At 38.3% G+C, this 18,857-nt stretch overlaps 1 protein-coding gene across 1 annotated transcript; it reads left to right on the top strand.

Moving 5' to 3' along the window:
- Positions 1-48: 48 nt before the first annotated feature.
- On the top strand, positions 49-9,135 carry LOC310830825 (vomeronasal type-2 receptor 26-like; the record flags this gene model as incomplete). The annotated part of the gene is made up of 5 exons (XM_083710660.1): positions 49-404; positions 2,085-2,826; positions 6,778-7,005; positions 7,763-7,889; positions 8,237-9,135. 5 exons carry the CDS (start codon positions 49-51, stop codon positions 9,133-9,135), a joined length of 2,352 nt encoding a protein of 783 aa, XP_083566786.1.
- Between the last annotated feature and the right edge of the window lie 9,722 nt (positions 9,136-18,857).

The raw sequence follows: 18,857 nt of genomic DNA, 5'->3' as shown, positions 1-18,857 counted from the left end.
AGTAAGTTGTGTAAATCCTATAATGAATAATAACATTGAAAGGAGATTATGCATAACACAGTTGTGATATTTGTGCAAAGCTTAGCAGAATATACCTCTTGTTCTAGCGTAGTGCCGAAGCACTACCAGCACATCCTAGCCTTGGCATTTGCAGTAAAGGAGATAAATGAAAACCTCCACCTCTTGCCCAATGTTACCTTGGGCTTCCACATCTATGACAGCTATTTCACTGCAAAGTGGTCCTATCATGCCACAATGCTACATTTATCTGGACTGAATACATTTATACCCAACTACAAATGTGGTAATCAGGATAACTTGATATCAGTTATTGGTGGACTGGACTGTCAAATCTCTCTTCATGTGGCAACAATCTTGGATCTATATAAAGTTCCACAGGTAAGGTTTGTGTGTAGCATGAAATTTTGAACTTATTTCATACCTTCTTTATCCTCCCAGATTCCATTTCATTGTTGAGTGACATAATTGTGTAAAATGAAGGTAATGAGGTAGCTATGATATTTTCTGTGCCTGTCATGTCCAGACTAAGAGAAACAGCCATTATGGTTTGTTCATTTTGTGTTGGTTTGTTCATAAATGAGAAAAAGAAAAGGCTGAGCTGAGATTCATGAAAAAAATCTTCTGGGTACTCATGTAGTTCAAACAGAAGAATAGATCTACAGCATCTGGTCAGTTTGGATAAGAGTGCAATTTAAGGTTTTAATTCAAACTCTATTTTATTTGGTCATCTGTTATAAACACTACTGTGGTGAGATAAGAAGGCCGGATTTAGGCTTGATGAGGCCCTAAGCTTCTGAAGGTAATGGGGCCCTTTATATGCCCAGCTGTCCTTTGTCAACAACAAATTGTTGCTGGTTTTTGTGTTGAATATATGATGTGTGGTAACTTATAGACCTAATAGGTATTTAAAGCCATTTGCACATAACAAAACACTGTTATTGTATTTGTTTTTTATCTTATATTTTGGAAATGTATATCTAGTTGTTTCCCCTTAAATTTTTTTGGGGGGCCCAAGAAAGTAGGGCCCTAAGCTATAGCTTGTTTGGCTTATACATAAATCTGGCAGTGGAGCTACATGAGTCCTGAATCTAAAATGGACCACCTGTAGGAAGGTACCCAAATTTTCAAAAGTAGATCCTGATTTTAGCGGGACTGAGCAAAAAGCTCAGAATTTGAGTAACTTTAATACAGGTAAAATGCACTTTGTCAGGCCATAAGTCCCAGAGCTGCTGAGGTTGCAGAAATAACAAGAGGGGCTCCTCTGCCAATTTTTCAGAGCCCTCTTGTCAGTCTTAACACTCAAGAGGAAAGTATAGGGAAGGAGGCAGTCTTTCATGTATTAGAGATACAGTGGTACCTTGGGTTAAGTACTCAATTTGTGCCTGAGGTCCGTTCTTAACCTGAAATTGTTCTTAACCTGAAGCACCACTTTACCTAATGGGGCCTCCTGCTGCTGCCGCGCCGCCACAGCATGATTTCTGTTCTCATCCTGAAGCAAAGTTCTTAACCTGAAGCCTTATTTCTGGGTTAGTGGAGTCTGTAACCTGAAGCGTATGTAACCCGAGGTACCACTGTATAACTTATTTGTGGCTTTAATGCTCAGAAATGACAATATGCAAACATCCTTACATTATATTTACACTCTTTTCTTCTGACTGCTTGTGTTGCATTGGGTTTAAAACATTGTGTGATTAAAGGGAAACAAGTACTCCCCAATGCAGTTATTCCCTCAGCCAGTTATCCCCAGCTTCTTGATGCAAGGTGGACATAAAATTTGATCACGATCAGAACTCTCTTTATAGCATGGAAATAACAATATTCACTTGCTTGCCAGCTTGCATTATTTTGTGCTGAATGCTGGACACTTGGAACTTCACAATAAATGTTGTTGTTACTATTATTATCATCACCAGCTCACCCTCCATTCCACATCTCTCCATTTAGCTAATATATGGCCCAGCTCCAGTGATGCATGACAAAGTCCCAGGCCTTTTGTTCTACCAGCTGGTCCCTGAGGAAGCCCTTCAGTATGAAGGGATTCTCTCTTTGCTTCTGCATTTCAGGTGGACGTGGATTGGGATAATTGTGATGGATAATGACAGTGGAGAAAGATTTCTGCAAAGTGTGCTTCCAAGGTTGTCCCAGAGAGGCATCTGTTTTGCCTTCATAGAGAGATGCCCCATGTTATCCTTTGTCACTGAAATGGGAAGCATGATGGAAGATGGGGCAAGAATACATGATAAAATCATTGACTCTCAAACAAATATATTGGTGGCTTCTGGAGAATCTTACTCTGTTATGTATTTGAGATGGTTGCCATATCTGTCACACCTGCAACATGACTCCATCAAACCAAAAGGCAAAGTATGGGTAATGACAGCCCAGATGGAGCTTGTCTCATTGGTCTATCAAAGGACTTGGGATACACAGATACTCCATGGTGCTCTGTCCTTCTCATTTCACTCCAATAATCTATCAGGATTTAAAACTTTCCTTGAGAGCAGAAGCCCTTCCAGCATAAAAGGAGACAGTTTTATCAGGCACTTCTGGGAACAGGCCTTTGACTGTGTATTCCCAAATATCTTGGTTGACAAGGTGCAAGGGAACATTTGCACAGGGGATGAAAAGCTAGAGAGCCTCCCTGGAACTTATTTTGAAATGAGCATGACTGGCCACAGCTACAGTATCTATAATGCTGTCTATGTCATGGCACATGCTCTACAAACTGTATCTTCATCTAGTCTTAAAAAGAGGGCAATGGTGGATGGAGGAAGATGGACAGTTCAGACTCAAGACTTGTGGCAGGTAATGGGCTAATATTTCATCAAACATTGTATTATATCCTGTGTGTTGAGAAAGGCCCCAAAGATCTTCATATTTACATCTCCCTTCCTCTTACCATCAGGTGGAAAATAGTTCCATATTTTCTGCCTTTATCTGTGAACACTGATGTGTTCCTCCACTCAGAAACTACCCATGCCATCATTGAACTGATGGTATTGAATTTAGTCTGAGTGATCCCACTGTAGAATGTTCTAAACTCTTGCCTTTTCTTAAAGGCATTTATAAAATTAACCCCAAAACAAGATTCAGATATAACTTCTGGTCTCGGAGGTTTTATCCAGAAATATCAGGGCTGACAAAGAGGGGCAGGAATCAGAATAATAAAAAAGAGCACAAATTGAAAGCTTTTGCTGATTTGGTTATTACAGTAGAGGATCCAAAGAATTCTCTCCCTAGAGTATTAGAAATGTTTTAGAAGTTTGGACAGGTGGCAGGATTTAAACTCAATAAAACTAAAACTTAATTGTTAGTTAAAAATCTTAAAGAAGGAGTAAAGAAGGAGCTATCAGAATCTATAGATATAGAAATCCACAAAAAGGTTAAATACTTAGGAACAAGGTTGACGACAAAGAACCTCAGTATTTACAAAGGTAATTATGAAAAAGTTTGGAATGAAATAAAAAGGAATTTAGAAATATGGAATAGGATGAATCTTTCCCTCTTAGGAAGAATTGCAGCAATTAAAATGAATGTACTACCAAAAATATTGTTCCTATTTCAGACAATACCAATAATAATGAGTCAAGTTTATTAAATTTGTGAGGTCCATGCCTTTACACAAAATACCATAAAACATTATTAAAAGATAAACAATAAAATTATAAAAATAAGCTAAAATTCAAGCCATGCTGTCCCAGCAAGGAAACTACCCAAAAAAACCCCACCATTCAGGAAAGAGGATACAGCAACAGGTTAGGAGAGCAATGGGAGGGACCTCACCTTTTCATCCAGGAACCATGCTCTAGTTTTCATAGCCTTCACCACAAAGACTGCTACCACGTGAGAAATCCGTGGATCGGCGTCCACCAGTAAAAACTTTACTTGGTCCTCAGAGTTGACTATTGATTTGGGAATAGTTTGTAACATCACATCCCTGAAGGCCGAATAGATGGGACAATACAACATGTAATGTGTGAGATCCTCTTTGGTTCTCATATGACAAGGACATAAACGCTGCTCTACTGGGATTTTTGCATATCTGCCTGACAGGTAGGCCGTAGGAATGGTTTGAAAATGGGCCATGGTGAAAGCTCTCCGAAGGGTGGGATTGGTGATATTCGCCAAGTAATTGGCGCAGGTTTTGACTGTTTTCAGTCGGGGAAACCAGTGGGAGGACCCTGGGTTCTGTATTTTTGTGATATCTAACAGAGCGTCTCTCTCCAGGATCCATTCCCGAACTTTGTCCGGGCTCCACAGTTTGAGAATATTAAACTCCGGTAGGGTGTATCTAACCAGGATCTCAGATAGGTTTTGACGCCAAGTGGTGTTCTTTTGAAGAGATACAAAGGCTTGTTTGGCCAATAAGATGTTTGAAGTGTTTGCAAGGTTGATGTAGAATCGTAGGAATCTTAAGTGGGCCCTGGCAGACACAGAGGTAATCCAACCTTCACCCTCAAGAAAGCTGCTGGGGTTCCTTGAGGAAGGCCTAGAATCCTCTTAAGATAATAATTTTGCAAAATTTCAAGCCATTCCAACAGCCTCTGGTTCCACCCCCAGAGTTCTATCCCATATAACATCTGGGGAATAGCTTTCCCAACAAAAGCTCTTAATGCCGGGATCACCAATTGACCTCCCCGGGTATGGAAGAAACTAAGCAGGACACCAATTGTTCTTTGGGTTAGGATGGTTACAGCCTTAAAGTGGGCTAACCAACTAGATGTAGCCTGGAATGTAACACCCCAAAAGGGCACTGTTCAATCACATGTTCGTCTAAAGACCATCTAAAGGCGTGGCGAGCTCTACTGAACACCACAATTTTTGTTTTATCATAGTTTATCTTTAGTGAGTTATGGGAACAGTAGGCTGCGATCCCCTCCAGCATGCTGCGTAAGCCTCTTCGGGTGAGTGCCATTAAAGCCATGTCATCGGCATATAGCAATATATTCAGACGTTTACCTTCAAGGGCTGGAGCCGATGACTTGTACTTTGCCATGTACTGGACAATGTCGTTTATATAGAAGTTAAAAAGAAATGGGGCTAGCAGACATCCCTGTTTGACCCCTTTCCCCAATGGCAGTGGGTCCGTAAGAGTTCCTGATGGCTCAGTTCTGATTTTGACTGTAGTATCTGTATGTAACTCTCTGAGAATTTTTAAAAGCCATCTATCAATGTCCGTTTCATATAAGTTTTTCCATAGTCTATCTCTACAGATTGTAATAATAATAAGTAATAATGTCTGATTCAAGAAATGGCAAAAAGATATTTCAAAATTTATCTGGAGTGTGAAAAGGCCAAGGATAAAACATAAAATACTTATAGATTTAAAAGAAAGAGGAGGCTTTTCCCTTCCAGATTTTAAAATTTACTATGACGCAGCATGTCTTACTTGGATTCAGGATTGGATAAAATTGGGGGGGGGGGGGGAGAGAGAGACAATAGAGTTGGAAGGACATGGTAACAGATTTGGTTGGCATGCATACCTGTGGTATGGGAAAGCTAAAGTACACAAAGGATTCCATAATCATATAATAAGTAAATCATTAATAAAGGTATGGCAAAAATACAAAGAATTACTGGAACCCAAAACTTTGTGGTGGTTATCACCCATTGAAGCATTATCAGTTAAAACTTCAACAATGAAATAAACATGGCTAACATACAGAGACTTATTAATAGAACAACAAAGAAAGTTAAAATTGAAAGACTATGATGAGAGAAAAGAAAACCTTCAGAGTTGGTTGCAACATAGACAATTAAATGAAGTTTTTAAAGAAGACAATAAGAAAGGATTTACTTATATGGTTTCTAAATTCCAAAAGAATATTATAGATGATAATTCCAAACTATTAAAGAAGGTGTATAATATATTGTTGGAATGGGAAACCAAATATGAAGAAGTCAAATCAGTAATGATTAAGTGGGCACAGGATGTAGCCCATAATAAATAGTTTGAGGATTGGATAAGATTTTGGAAAGTGAATTTGAAATTTAAGGATTGCATATGGTTGAAGGAGAATTACATGAAAATGATGTACAGATGGTATATCACACCAGTAAAATTGGCAAAAATGTATAAAACAGAACAAAAGAACTGTTGGAGGTGTAAAGAAAGGGAAGGTACATTTTATCATATGTGGTGGGATTGCAAGATTATTTTTTAAAAATGGGAAATGATATACAATTAACTGGAAAAAAAATGTTTAAAATAACATTTGTTAAAAAACCAGAAGCTTTTCTGTTAGTTATTTTAGGACAAGAGCTGCTGAAAGAAAAAAGAACATTATTTATGTATGCTACAACAGCAGCAAGAATTCTAATAGCACAAAATTGGAGGAATGGAGTACCATCTAAAGAACAATGGCAAGAAAAACTGACGAACTACACAGAGTTAGCAAAGTTAACGGACAAACTGCAAGAAAAGGACAATAGGGGCTTTGAAAAAGAATGGGAAACTTTTACAATATATTCGCAGAAACAAAAAATAATGGACTCATTGGCAGGATTTGAATAAACATTTACAACTTCATCTACAAAAAACAAGAAATATAACAATGTGATAATATAGTATTATACACAAACAGCAGAATGTATCATCTGATGTAATAAACCAGAAATGGAAGCTGAGGAAAGTCAACAGGGAGGGGTGAATTGAAAAAGGAATGTTTATTATTGATATTGGAAATTTGTTTTGAAAATATGAAATCAATAAAAAAATTAACAAAAAAGCACTCTTGCCATTTCTTTCTATTCTAGCTTCATCGCTTTCTGAGAAGCATTTCGTTTAACAACAGTGCTGGGGACATGATTTCTTTTGACAAGAATGGGGTGCTTGTTGCTGGATTTGATATTATCAACTGGATTATTTTCTCCAACCAATCCTTTCAGGGGATGAAGGTTGGGACAGTGGATCCCCAGGCTTCTTCCGACCAACTATTCACCATCAATGAAGATGCTGTGACATGGCACACCTGGTTTAACCAGGTAGAATCTAATTGTATGGAATCTAGGTTGACTTCCAGGTTTGAATGATCACTGACACTGTGTTCTGATATGTAAAATGATTTTTAGTGGACAATGAATAGAGTGTGGACAAAGAATGCTCTAAAATAGAGTGTGTTAATTGAAAAGGTTAAAAAAAAAACAAAGAAATAAAATAAAATAAAATTGCCATATTAAATTATCTTCCAAAGGTTCTTTCCTCTTGATATTATTGACTGAGGAATTTTAATCAACTCTTAGCATGCTATATTATATATGTATAATACAGTGTCATCTCCTTAATCTGAATGCAATAGTTAGTTCTCTATATTGAACCCATTCATACAGTACTATTGCAGAATGTGGATTTTTCTATAGCCCCACCTGATACTACTGTGGCAACATTGGAAAAACCAAAAATAAATGGATTCAACCAATCACATGTATTCTACCCATCTAACTTGCATTTTCCTTTCCCACTCAAGTGACAATCAGGTTAGAGACACCCAGGTTACCGTCTGCCTTCCTATCAGAAAATAACATCAGTTCATAATGTACAGTAGACAGGAAACAAGGCAAACATTACCAACATGATGATGTAGAATATGTGGGAAAACATCACTATAGTGACATTTTAAAAGGGCCCAGTATAAGGATTCCAAGCTCCTCATTCTCACTCTGTTCTTTTTGTTTTATGGATTCAGCACAAAATATTTCTTATTGTACTGATTATTGCTATACTGTATCCTTTATGACTTAGGTAAGGCCCATTTCTGTGTGCAGTGAAAGCTGCAATCCTGGCTCTAGCAAGAAAGTGAAGGAGGGGGAGTCATTTTGCTGCTATGATTGCATCCCATGTCCTCAAGGGAAGATTTCAGACAAGAAAGGTAAGAAATGAGTTATATAGAACTATCATTTATATTGCTTCAAAGAATTGTTATTGAATATACTGTTTATATTGCTTATGGTACAGTACCACTCCCAACAAAAATGGAAGCACCTTAGCCACACTTGGATCCCCTAAAAAAGAAGACTCAGCAGTATATTCCCAGGGGAGGAGTGGGCAATGATAGACTGGTCTACATGAGCCAGTACTGAGAGGGAGTTTGCCACAAAATATTAGGTAGCTGCTCCCAAGGGTGCCTCACTTCACCCCCAATTCTTGCATCCTCCCTTCCTCGGCAATATGTACTGTTCAGATTTTGTGAGAGGAAGTCAATAACTTTCGTTTCAGACATGAGTGATTGCTACAAATGCATGGAGCAAAGCTATCCAAACAAAGAACAGGATTTCTGTCTTCACAAGATTGTCATCTTCTTGTCTTATGAAGAACCTTTGGGGATAGGCTTGGCCTGTTGCGCTCTTTCCTTTGCTTTGACCACCGCTCTGGTGCTAGGGACATTTATGAGGCACCACAACACTCCCATTGTCAAAGCAAATAACAGGGACCTCACCTACACTCTCCTCACCTCCCTTCTGCTCTGCTTCCTTTGCGTTTTGCTATTCATTGGACAACCTAAGAAGGTGGTGTGTCTTCGACAGATTGCTTTTGGCATCATCTTCTCAGTGGCTGTTTCTTGTGTGCTGGCAAAAACCATCACTGTGGTTCTGGCTTTCATGGCCAACAAACCAGGATCAAGGAAGCAGAAGTGGGTGGGGAAGAGGTTGGCCAACACCATTGTTTTGTCCTGCTCCTTTATTCAAGCAGCCATTTGTACTGTGTGGCTGGCTACTACTCCCCCTTTCCCAGACATTGACACAAAATCACTTACTGAAGAAATTGTACTAGAATGCAATGAAGGATATGTACCTATGTTTTATTGTGTCTTGGGCTACATGGGCTTGCTAGCCACTATCAGTTTCACTGTAGCGTTCCTGGCCAGGAAGTTACCTGACAGTTTCAATGAAGCCAAGTTCATCACTTTCAGCATGTTGGTCTTCTGCAGTGTTTGGGTGTCATTTATTCCAGCTTATCTGAGCTCCAAGGGAAAATACATGGTTGCTGTGGAGAGTTTTTCTATTTTAGCCTCCAATGCTGGGCTGTTGGGTTGCATATTTTCCCCAAAATGTTACATTCTTTTGTTGAGGCCTGAGCTGAACAAGAGGGAACAGCTAACAAGAAGGGGTTACTGAAACATTTACGTACCTGCATGTTTTGCTATAGTTTGCGTGCTGGATATTTTAATTTGTAAAAAAACCACAGAATTGTAATGTGAGCTTCCCTTGTAGCTCCTACATAGATCTTCCTTATAGTTTTACAAGTGCTGCCTAGTTAGAAGAAAAGAGAATCATCTGTAGTGGAGAGGAATGGAACAAAATTTTGCTTAAAAGCAAACTGACTTGCAACATATCTCATTTTGCCCTCTGGTTCCCCTTTAGCTACTCTCCTGTTCATATGTTTATAATTTGGTTTAGCTGTGGATATACAACGCCTCTTGGAAGTTAGTTTGTACATGAATGGCAGAACATCACCCTTTGGATTATAACCATAAAACATAACGTGATCACACAAGGAAATAGGCAAGGGACATGTTTGCTCAAACTGGGGTACTTTTGTTTGATTGAATTTAACAGGTCTGCAGTAGATGACAATTGTGTGGGATGTTAACTACTCATGATCTAAATTTGTAATGATTTTCCCAGTTTGTTTTGATGTCATTTGGATTATTGCATAGAAAACTTATCATCTGCACATTTGTCTCATTTGTCTTGGAAGACAACACTTTTTGCTTGGTAATCATTTTAATCTTTTCAATAAAGTTTATTGAAAGAAAAAACCTACTTGCAACAAATTGTGGATGTTCCCAGTTTGACAAGGGTGTTAGGTTGTGTTTCATCTACCCATTCCCTTAAGTCTCTACCTCTCAGGTGAGGATTAAGGCCTTCCTGCTTCACCCCTTCCCAGGGCCCCACAACTCGAGGGGTTGACCTCAAAGGTGCAACCCAGGCTGCCAATGAGTCCCACAGCATTGAATACAAGACTGGAGACTATACACTTCCCCGTTAAAGTGATTAATTGTCCTCACTGAACCTTTGCTACCGGATAACGTCTCACACATACCTGCCAATGTAGCCCATCAAACACTTCAATGGCAACCACTGCTAAAGACACCTCCTGCCAAATCAGTAGGGCTGTGCAACTGCTTCAGATGAATCCTGAATTCTAAATAGAATGGGTTGTGCTTTCTCAATGTGAGGACCACAGTATGTCAATGTCAGGACCAAATATTTTGATTTCTAAATTTTAATTCAGAATCAGGGTCTTAAGTTGCATGCACACAACAAAGTGCCTGGGATCCAAAATAATGCAATAGAAATAGCAAGCTACAGGAATAAAAACTAGAAAAAACATAACCTACAATATGGTAAATATAGCGCTTGGCATAAGCAGCTTCCCATGTTCCCTAATACATTGAATTTCTGTGTGCATTTTTCATTAATAAATGCATTTTAATACAACTTCTGTTTAATATATACACATTTGGAAATGTTATTTTGTTGGAGAACTATATTTCATGAAAATTTCCAAGGATTACAAAATTTCAGTTCACATGTTGCTTTGAGAACTGCAAATTAGGTAGGCTAATATTAAAATCTCTCTTCCACCCCTACCCTCACAGTCAGGTCTCACACCATGTGTTGTTGTCTCTTTTCTCAACTAGCTCATGTTGATGTTCCCTTTATTCTTGCCCTGCCCTCCTTGCTAATATGTTTGTCCATCCCTTCTTGCTGTGTGCTGGTACACATAGTATCCCACATTATCCAACATTATCCAACAAAGTGAGATAGAAATAGATATAGATGATATAGATATACATATTGATACACACACACACACACACACACACACACACACTTTCTTGTGCTGCTGTTCAGTATTTCTGGGGCCCATTTCATTTTTTATAGATGACATACAGGCCATGGGTCTGTTCTCTCTGATTTCTGCATTAAAAGGATAGGAAAATAGACAAAAATAGCATTTACATATGTGTGTGTGTGTGTGTGTGTGTGTGTCCAAATACCCATTCTTTAAAGTATTTTGAAAAGATTTTTAAAAGGCAGATAAATCCATTCGGCCATTCAGGAAGTAAAAAAAAAACAAACCCTACTGGAAAACTATCCTGTGAGCTGCTCATAAGATCAGAATTCCTTGGCAGAAAACTGAACAAAGGAAAACTTCTGCCCAGGTGTGACAAACATGATTTTCTGAAATCTTCTGTAATTCCACAGGGAAAACTTCAACCTTGACTTTGTAATTATTTTCCTTTATTATTGTAGTCTGTAATTAACTCTGACACATGTTAAACCACTTGCAATTATTAGTGCTGGAGACTGCAAAGGATGTTATCTATGTGCCATGTTAAAAAATATGTCTCAAGACCAGTGCTATTTTTCTAAAAAAAGAGGTGCTGGAACGCACCCTGAACACCTCCCTTGTTCTTTCATAATGCCAACAGTGCCCATATGGTGAGTTCTGGCTGAAAAAAAGTCCTGTTCAGGAATAACAGCATTTATTCTTCAGGTTTCAGGTGTATTGCAAAGAGACGAGTATTCAGATTAGCCACTGAAATTATGCAGTTGTCAGTAGAAACATAATAAAGCAAGTCTAGTGAAGGTTTGTCATTACAATCAGGATGGAGACCTTTGTGATGTTGCTGCTGGCACAACTTCCTCACATATGCAAGGCTCACATTGTGAAGTGTCATGTTCATGATCCACACCCTCCGCTTCACAAGTATCACCAGTCAGGGGAGCTCATTCTTGGTGGCATAGCTTCTCACAACTTCATTGTCTCCAAAGAATTATCCTTTACTGAAGAACCCCCACCAGCATTGGTTGAAGAACTTATGTAAGGAATTTCCCTTCATTTTTAAAATCAGTCTTAGATCTGCATTTCATTATGATGACTTATGGGTTAGGACTGTGGAAAAAGCTTCAGGTCTGAGGAAGGTTGTTCCTGGGGCAGGGAGGAAGCTCCTTGTTTTCTAGAGCAAACACACACACACACTGTGGACCTAATTAGATATGCTAGGGATGTTTTGTGTCTTATTTCAACCAGGCTCCTGTAACCAGCAATGCTTTTATCTCTGTCTCCTGCTATCTTTGCAGGTGAGTGTGGTAGTCTTGCACACCTGGTATATTATTTAAAAGCTAATTCCCAATTATACTACCATTTCAATTGGAAGACGACAAGTAGGAGATGAGCACAATAGATCAGTAGGAATCAATCTGGCCCCTGTGAGCACAGGGTGCTGGAACAGATGGACCTGTGGTCTGATTCAGAACTGCTTTTCTTAACCTGCTATACTTATGGAACATCCTGCTCATGATTCCCAGCTACTGGTTATATATCTATCATTATAAAAAGTCATTGATCACCCTATACTTCATGAATGTTTCTGATTTCATCTCACAGATGGCAAATTCTCGGGTTAAAGCCCAATTTCTGCTCCCCTCCTTCTATAAAATACAGCAGGTGTTACTTTACTCATCTTTATTTATTCATTCATAATTTTGGTACCCTAATTGCCATCTTTCAAAATATCAAGGAAGAGTTGCTTGTTTTCAGATGTGACTAAGAAAGTATTATGTAGAAATTGTTCACCTGAGAGTCGCCACTATCTTCCTTCAAATCTGATTCCTGATGATAAGCAAGCAAACAAAAAAAGCTCATTTTCCCCTTGTTTGGTGTGATTTCATTGTTTTCTACATCTCTGATTTGTTCAGAAGATCTTCATAAGGCACTTGGTACCAAAGACATTTAATTTAGAATAAGAATATAACTGGAATAAATGTACAGTGTTACCTCGGGTTAAGTACTTAATTCATCTGTTCTTAACCTGAAACTGTTCTTAACCTGAAGCACCACTTTAGCTAATGGGGCCTCCTTCTACTGCTGCTGTGTTTCCGCTGCACGATTTCTCTTCTCGTCCTGAAGCAAAGTTCTTTACCCAGAAAGGTAATATTTTTGGGTTAGCGGAATCTGTAACCTGAACCGTATGTAACCTGAACCATATGTAACCCGAGGTACCACTGTATATTTGTTAGAGTTAAATACTAAATAGCACCTCTTATTGTGTTTAGATTATATGTTTTAGTGTAGCAGTTTAAATTTTGAAGGTCATTACCAAGAAAATGTCATTTTGAAGAAAAGTCATGCTGTGCAATTTTTTTAAATTTAGTTATAAAAATGTTTATATACCACTGTGTCATAAAAATATACATCAAAGTAGGTTACAGCTATAAAACATAAAACTGTACAATAAAGGCTAGCATACAGTTCTTAAGATGAACACTGATGCTGTTTAGTTCTGTCATCTCTGCACATATAGGTATAGGCAATATCATTTCCTGAAGATTATCACTCTGGTAGCTTCACCTTTTTGTAGACCATGTTATGCCAAAGATTACATCAAGGAATGTATTGTGTTGACACCTGCCATCTTGGGAGACAGTGGAAGAGTGTGCCATGAAGAAAGAAGTTGTGTAAATACTAAAATATATAACAATATTTAAAGAAGCTTACACGTAACATAGTTGTATTTTTTAGAAGCTTAACAGAATGTAATTCTTGTTCTAGTGTAGTGCCGAAGCATTACCAACACATCCTAGCCTTGGCATTCGCAGTCAAGGAGATCAATGAAGACCTCCACCTCTTACCCAATGTTACCTTGGGCTTCCACATCTATGACAGCTATTTCAATGGAAAGTGGACCTATCATGCCACAATGCTCCTGATATCTACACTAAACAGATTTTCCCCCAACTACAAATGTGGCAGTCAGGATGACCTGATAGCAGTTATTGGTGGGTTGGACTCTCCAGTCTCTCTTCATGTGGCAACAATCTTGGATCAATATAAAATTCCACAGGTAGTGTGTGTGAAACATGCAGTTTTGAACATCTTTCATACCTGCTTTATCCTTCCAGATTCCATTTCATTGTTTATTGACATAAATGTGTAAAATGAAGGTAATGAGGTAGACTGTGATCTTTTCTGTACCTTTCATGTCCAGATCAGGAGAAACAGCCATTATGGTTTCTTCGTTTTTTGTTTGGTTGTTCATAAATGGGAATCCATAAAAGGCTGAGCTGAGATTCATGAAAATATTCTTCTGGATACTCGTGCAGATCAAACAAACAGATCTACACAATCTAGCCAAATTTTGATGAGTGAAATTCAGTGTTTTAATTCATTCTCCTTTTTGCCATTTGTTATACACATTATTGTGCCAGGATAGGATAGGAGCCATATATGTATGTTGAAGTTCTTATTCTAGACTGGACCACATGTAGGAAGGTGACCCATTTTCAAAAGTATGTACAGTGGGACCTCAGGTTACAGACGCTTCAGGTTACATACGCTTCAGGTTACAGACTCTGCTAACCCAGAAATAGTACTTCGGGTTAAGAACTTTGCTTCAGGATGAGAACAGAAATTGTGTAGCAGCGGTGCGGTGGCAGCACGAGGCCCCATTAGCTAAAGTTGTGCTTCAGGTTAAGAACAGTTTCAGGTTAAGAACGGACCTCCGGAATGAATTAAGTTCTTAACCCCAGGTACCACTGTAGATCCTGATTTTCATTGAAGTGAGCAAGAAGCTCCAAACTTGAGTAACGAATACAGGTAAGGCTAGGTGGTGAGAAATGTGTGCTGTTTAAAGTACTTATACATTATTTAGGTATTGTGATTATTACTATCTACTTATTTATTTCCTCTTATTAATCTTTTCCTATGAAACATCTCTTTTTTAAAAAATAATTTTTATTCGTTTTCCAAACAATTTTATACAGTCAACAAATTATTTTGCACTCATTCTTCATTTTTTTGACTTCCCTCAGTTTCTCTGTCAATCTTTCATAAAATTTCTATTTGTTAACATTTCTAAACATAATATTGCCTTTCCCAACTCCTTTTCCTCTTACTCTCTTTTTTTGCAGTATTTCTTACTATCTCACAGAGTCTCTTCAAAACCAACAAGCATTGTCTGTACATCACATATATTTTTCAGATATTCTGTAAATTTCCCCCAGTCCTCAATAAACTTTTGGTCTTTCTGGTATCAAATCTTCCCAGTCAATTTATCCAATTCTGCATATTCAGTCAATTTCCTTCTCCATTCTTCCACTGTTGGAATTTCTTCCTGTTTCCATCTTTGGGCCAGAAGTATCCTTGCGGCAGTTGCTGCATATTGAAACAGTTTACAGTCTCTCTTATTAATTTCATTTCCTACCATTCCTAATAGAAAGGCCTCTGGTTTTTTAATGAACGTATATTTCAACATCTTTTTCAGTTCATTGTATATCATTTCCCAGAAGTCTTTCACCCTTTTACACTCCCACCACATATGATAGAAAGTACCTTCTTTTTCTTTACATTTCCAACACTTATTGCATGTTTTATACATTTTAGCCAGTTTAACTGGCGTTATATACCATCTGTAAACCATTTTCATTACATTTTCTTTCAACGCAGTACATGCCGTGAATTTTATCCTTTCATTCCATAATTTCATCCAATCATCATACTGTATATTATAACCAAAATCTCTTGCCCAATGTATCATTACTGCTTTTACCTCTTCATCTATTGTATGCCACTCCAGCAACATTTTATACATTTTAGACAGATTTTTATACTCATTATTCAATACCTCCACTTGAAATTTTGATTCTTTACCTTCATACCCACACATTTTACAATCTTTTTTAAACATTTCATTGATCTGATAGTAATGTAACCAGTCATAAACAGATTCTTTCACCTCTTCATAAGTTTTCATTTTCCATTTCCCCCCTCTCTTATTACCAATTCTCCATATGTTATCCACCTCCCCCTCATATTGATTTCCCCCCCACACTCATCACTTCTAATGGTGAAATCCAATGGGGGAGTCTAGGTTCCAACAAATTTTTATACCTCTCCCACACCTCTATCATTGATCTTCTGAAGATGTGGTTTTCGAAACCTTTGTGAATTTTTTTCTTCTCATACCATAGATAAGCATGCCAACCAAATCTGTTATCAAATCCTTCTAAATCTAACAGCTCTCCATTCTCTAATTTGATCCATTCCTTTATCCAACAGAGGCATGATGCTTCGTAATATAATTTCAGATCTGGCAGGGCGAAGCCACCTCTTTCTTTCCTATGAAACATCTCAAAGTCATCTAACAATAAAAATATTCAACAATTAAATCATGTATGTAAGTTCCACATATAAAAAGAAATCTAAAATCATTACATGCATAAAAACAATTTAAAACCCAACATGGATAAAGATAGGGATAAACATCTCCACTTAAAAGACTGATTGAAAATCGAAAGTTTCCAGTAGGTGCCAAACAGATAACAGTGATACCACCTATCTGATATGTAATGGGAAGAAGCTAGGTCATGAAAATACACATATCAGGTGTAAAATGATGTGTCTTCAGCTCTCAGTGTAAACTACATACTGAATTTGCCAGGTGCACCTCTATGGGAAGGGAGCCCCACAACTTAGGGGCTACCAAAGAGAATGTCCTTTCCCATGCCACCAGTCCCAAGTTTTTGAGATGGTAGAACAAGCAAGATGGACCACACTGCCAATCTTAATACCTAAGTGGGGCTGTAGGGAAGGAAGCAGTCTTTATAATATTTAGGGTCTAAGTCACTTATGGCTTTAAATATTAGCTTGAGCACCTTAAATGGAACCATTAAATGAATGGGCAATAGCAAACAAACTTACTTTATATTGACAATTGTGTTGTATTGTGTTTAAAACAAGTTTTTGGTTAAAGGTGTGAGACAAGGACTCCACAGTGCAGTTTTTCCCTCAGCCAGTTCTCCCCAGCTTCCTTCTGCAAGGTAGACATGCTAGCCACCATTTGATTAGTATAAGGCCCCTCCTTGTAGCATGAAAATAACAACATTCACTTGCTTGCCAGGTTGTTGTAATTTCTGCTTGAATAGTGTATGTGCTAAACTTTGGACATTCATATTTCTCAATATTGTTGTTACTATTATCATCACACACCCCTCCATTCCATATCTCTCTTTAGTTAATATATGGTCCTGCTCCAGTGAGGCATGACAAAGCCTCAGGCCTTTTGTTCTACCAGCTGGTCCCTGAGGAAGCCCTTCAGTATGAAGGGATTCTCTCTTTGCTTCTGCATTTCAGGTGGATATGGATTGGGATAATTGTGATGGATAATGACAGTGGAGAAAGATTTCTGCAAAGTGTGCTTCCAATGTTGTCCCAGAGAGGCATCTGTTTTGCCTTCATAGAGAGATGCCCCATGTTATCCTTCGTCACTGAAATGGAAAGCATGATGGTAGATGGGGCAAGAGTACATGATAAAATCATGTACACTGCAACAAATGTATTTGTGGTTTCTGGAGAATCCTACACTTTAGTTTTTTTGAGATGGTTGCCATATTTGTCAAATCTAGATGTGTCTAAAAAACCTAAAGGCAAAGTATGGATAATGACAGCCCAGATGGAGCTTGTATCATTTGTCTATCAGAGGACTTGGGAGACACAAATGCTGCATGGTGCTCTGTCCTTCACATTTCACTCCAATAATCTATCAGGATTTAAAACTTTCCTTGAGAGCAGAAGCCCTTCCAGCACGAAAGGTGACGGTTTTATCAGGCACTTCTGGGAACAGGCCTTTGACTGTGTATTCCAAAATACCACTGTTGACGAGGTGCAAGGGAACATTTGCACAGGGGATGAAAAGCTGGAGAGCCTTCCTGGCACTTATTTTGAAATGGGCATGACTGGCCACAGCTACAGTATCTATAATGCTGTCTATGTCATGGCACATGCTCTACAAACTGTGTCTTCATCTCGACTTAAAAAGAGGGCAATGGTGGATAGAGGAAGTTGGACAGTTCAGATTCAAGATTTGTGGCAGGTAATGGGTTGATATTTTATCCTGTGTGTTAAGAAAGACCCCAGATAACCTTTTTCATCTTGGCATTTACATCTCCCTTCCTCTTACCATGAAATGGAAAATAGTTTTTTCTCCCTTTATCTGTGAAGACTGATGCATTTTTGTTGACCTGTCTTCCTCCACTCAAAACCCACCCATGCCATCATTGAACTGATGGTATTGAATTTAGTCTGAATGATCCCACTAATGTTCTAAACTCTTGCCTTTTCTTTTCTTTTCTTTTCTTTTCTTTTCTTTCCATTCTAGTTGCATCATTTTCTGAGAAGCATTTCATTTAACAACAGTGCTGGGGAAATGATTTCTTTTGACAAGAATGGGGTGCTTGTTGCTGGATTTGATATTATCAACTGGATTATTTTCTCCAACCAATCCTTTCAGGGGATGAAGGTTGGGACAGTGGATCCCCAGGCTTCTTCCGACCAACTATTCACCATCAATGAAGATGCTGTGACATGGCATACATGGTTTAACCAGGTAGAAAATAATTGTATGGAATTTAGATTGACTTCCAGGTTTGAATGAGCACTGACACTGTGTTCTGATATGTAAAATGATTTTTAGTGGACAATGAATGACTGCTCTAAAAGAGAGTATTGTTAATTGAGAAGGTTAAAAAAACCCACAGAAATATATAAAATACTATATTAAATTTAATAATAATAATAATAATAATAATAATAATAATAATAATAATAATTTATTATTTGTACCCCGCCCATCTGGTTGGGTTTCCCCAGCCACTCTGGGCGGCTTCCAACAAAGATAAAAGATACACTGAAATGTCACATATTAAAAACTTCCCTGAACAGGGCTGCCTTCAGATGTCTTCTGAATGTCAGGTAGATGTTTATCGCTTTGACATCTGATGGGAGGGCATTCCACAGGGCGGGCGCCACTACCGAGAAGGCCCTCTGCCAG

This window comes from Podarcis gaigeae (genome assembly GCF_964106915.1).
Source record: "Podarcis gaigeae genome assembly, chromosome: 13".
Taxonomy (NCBI): domain Eukaryota; kingdom Metazoa; phylum Chordata; class Lepidosauria; order Squamata; family Lacertidae; genus Podarcis; species Podarcis gaigeae.
Note: the sequence above shows the minus strand (reverse complement) of the source record. Positions and strands in the feature narration are given on the sequence as shown.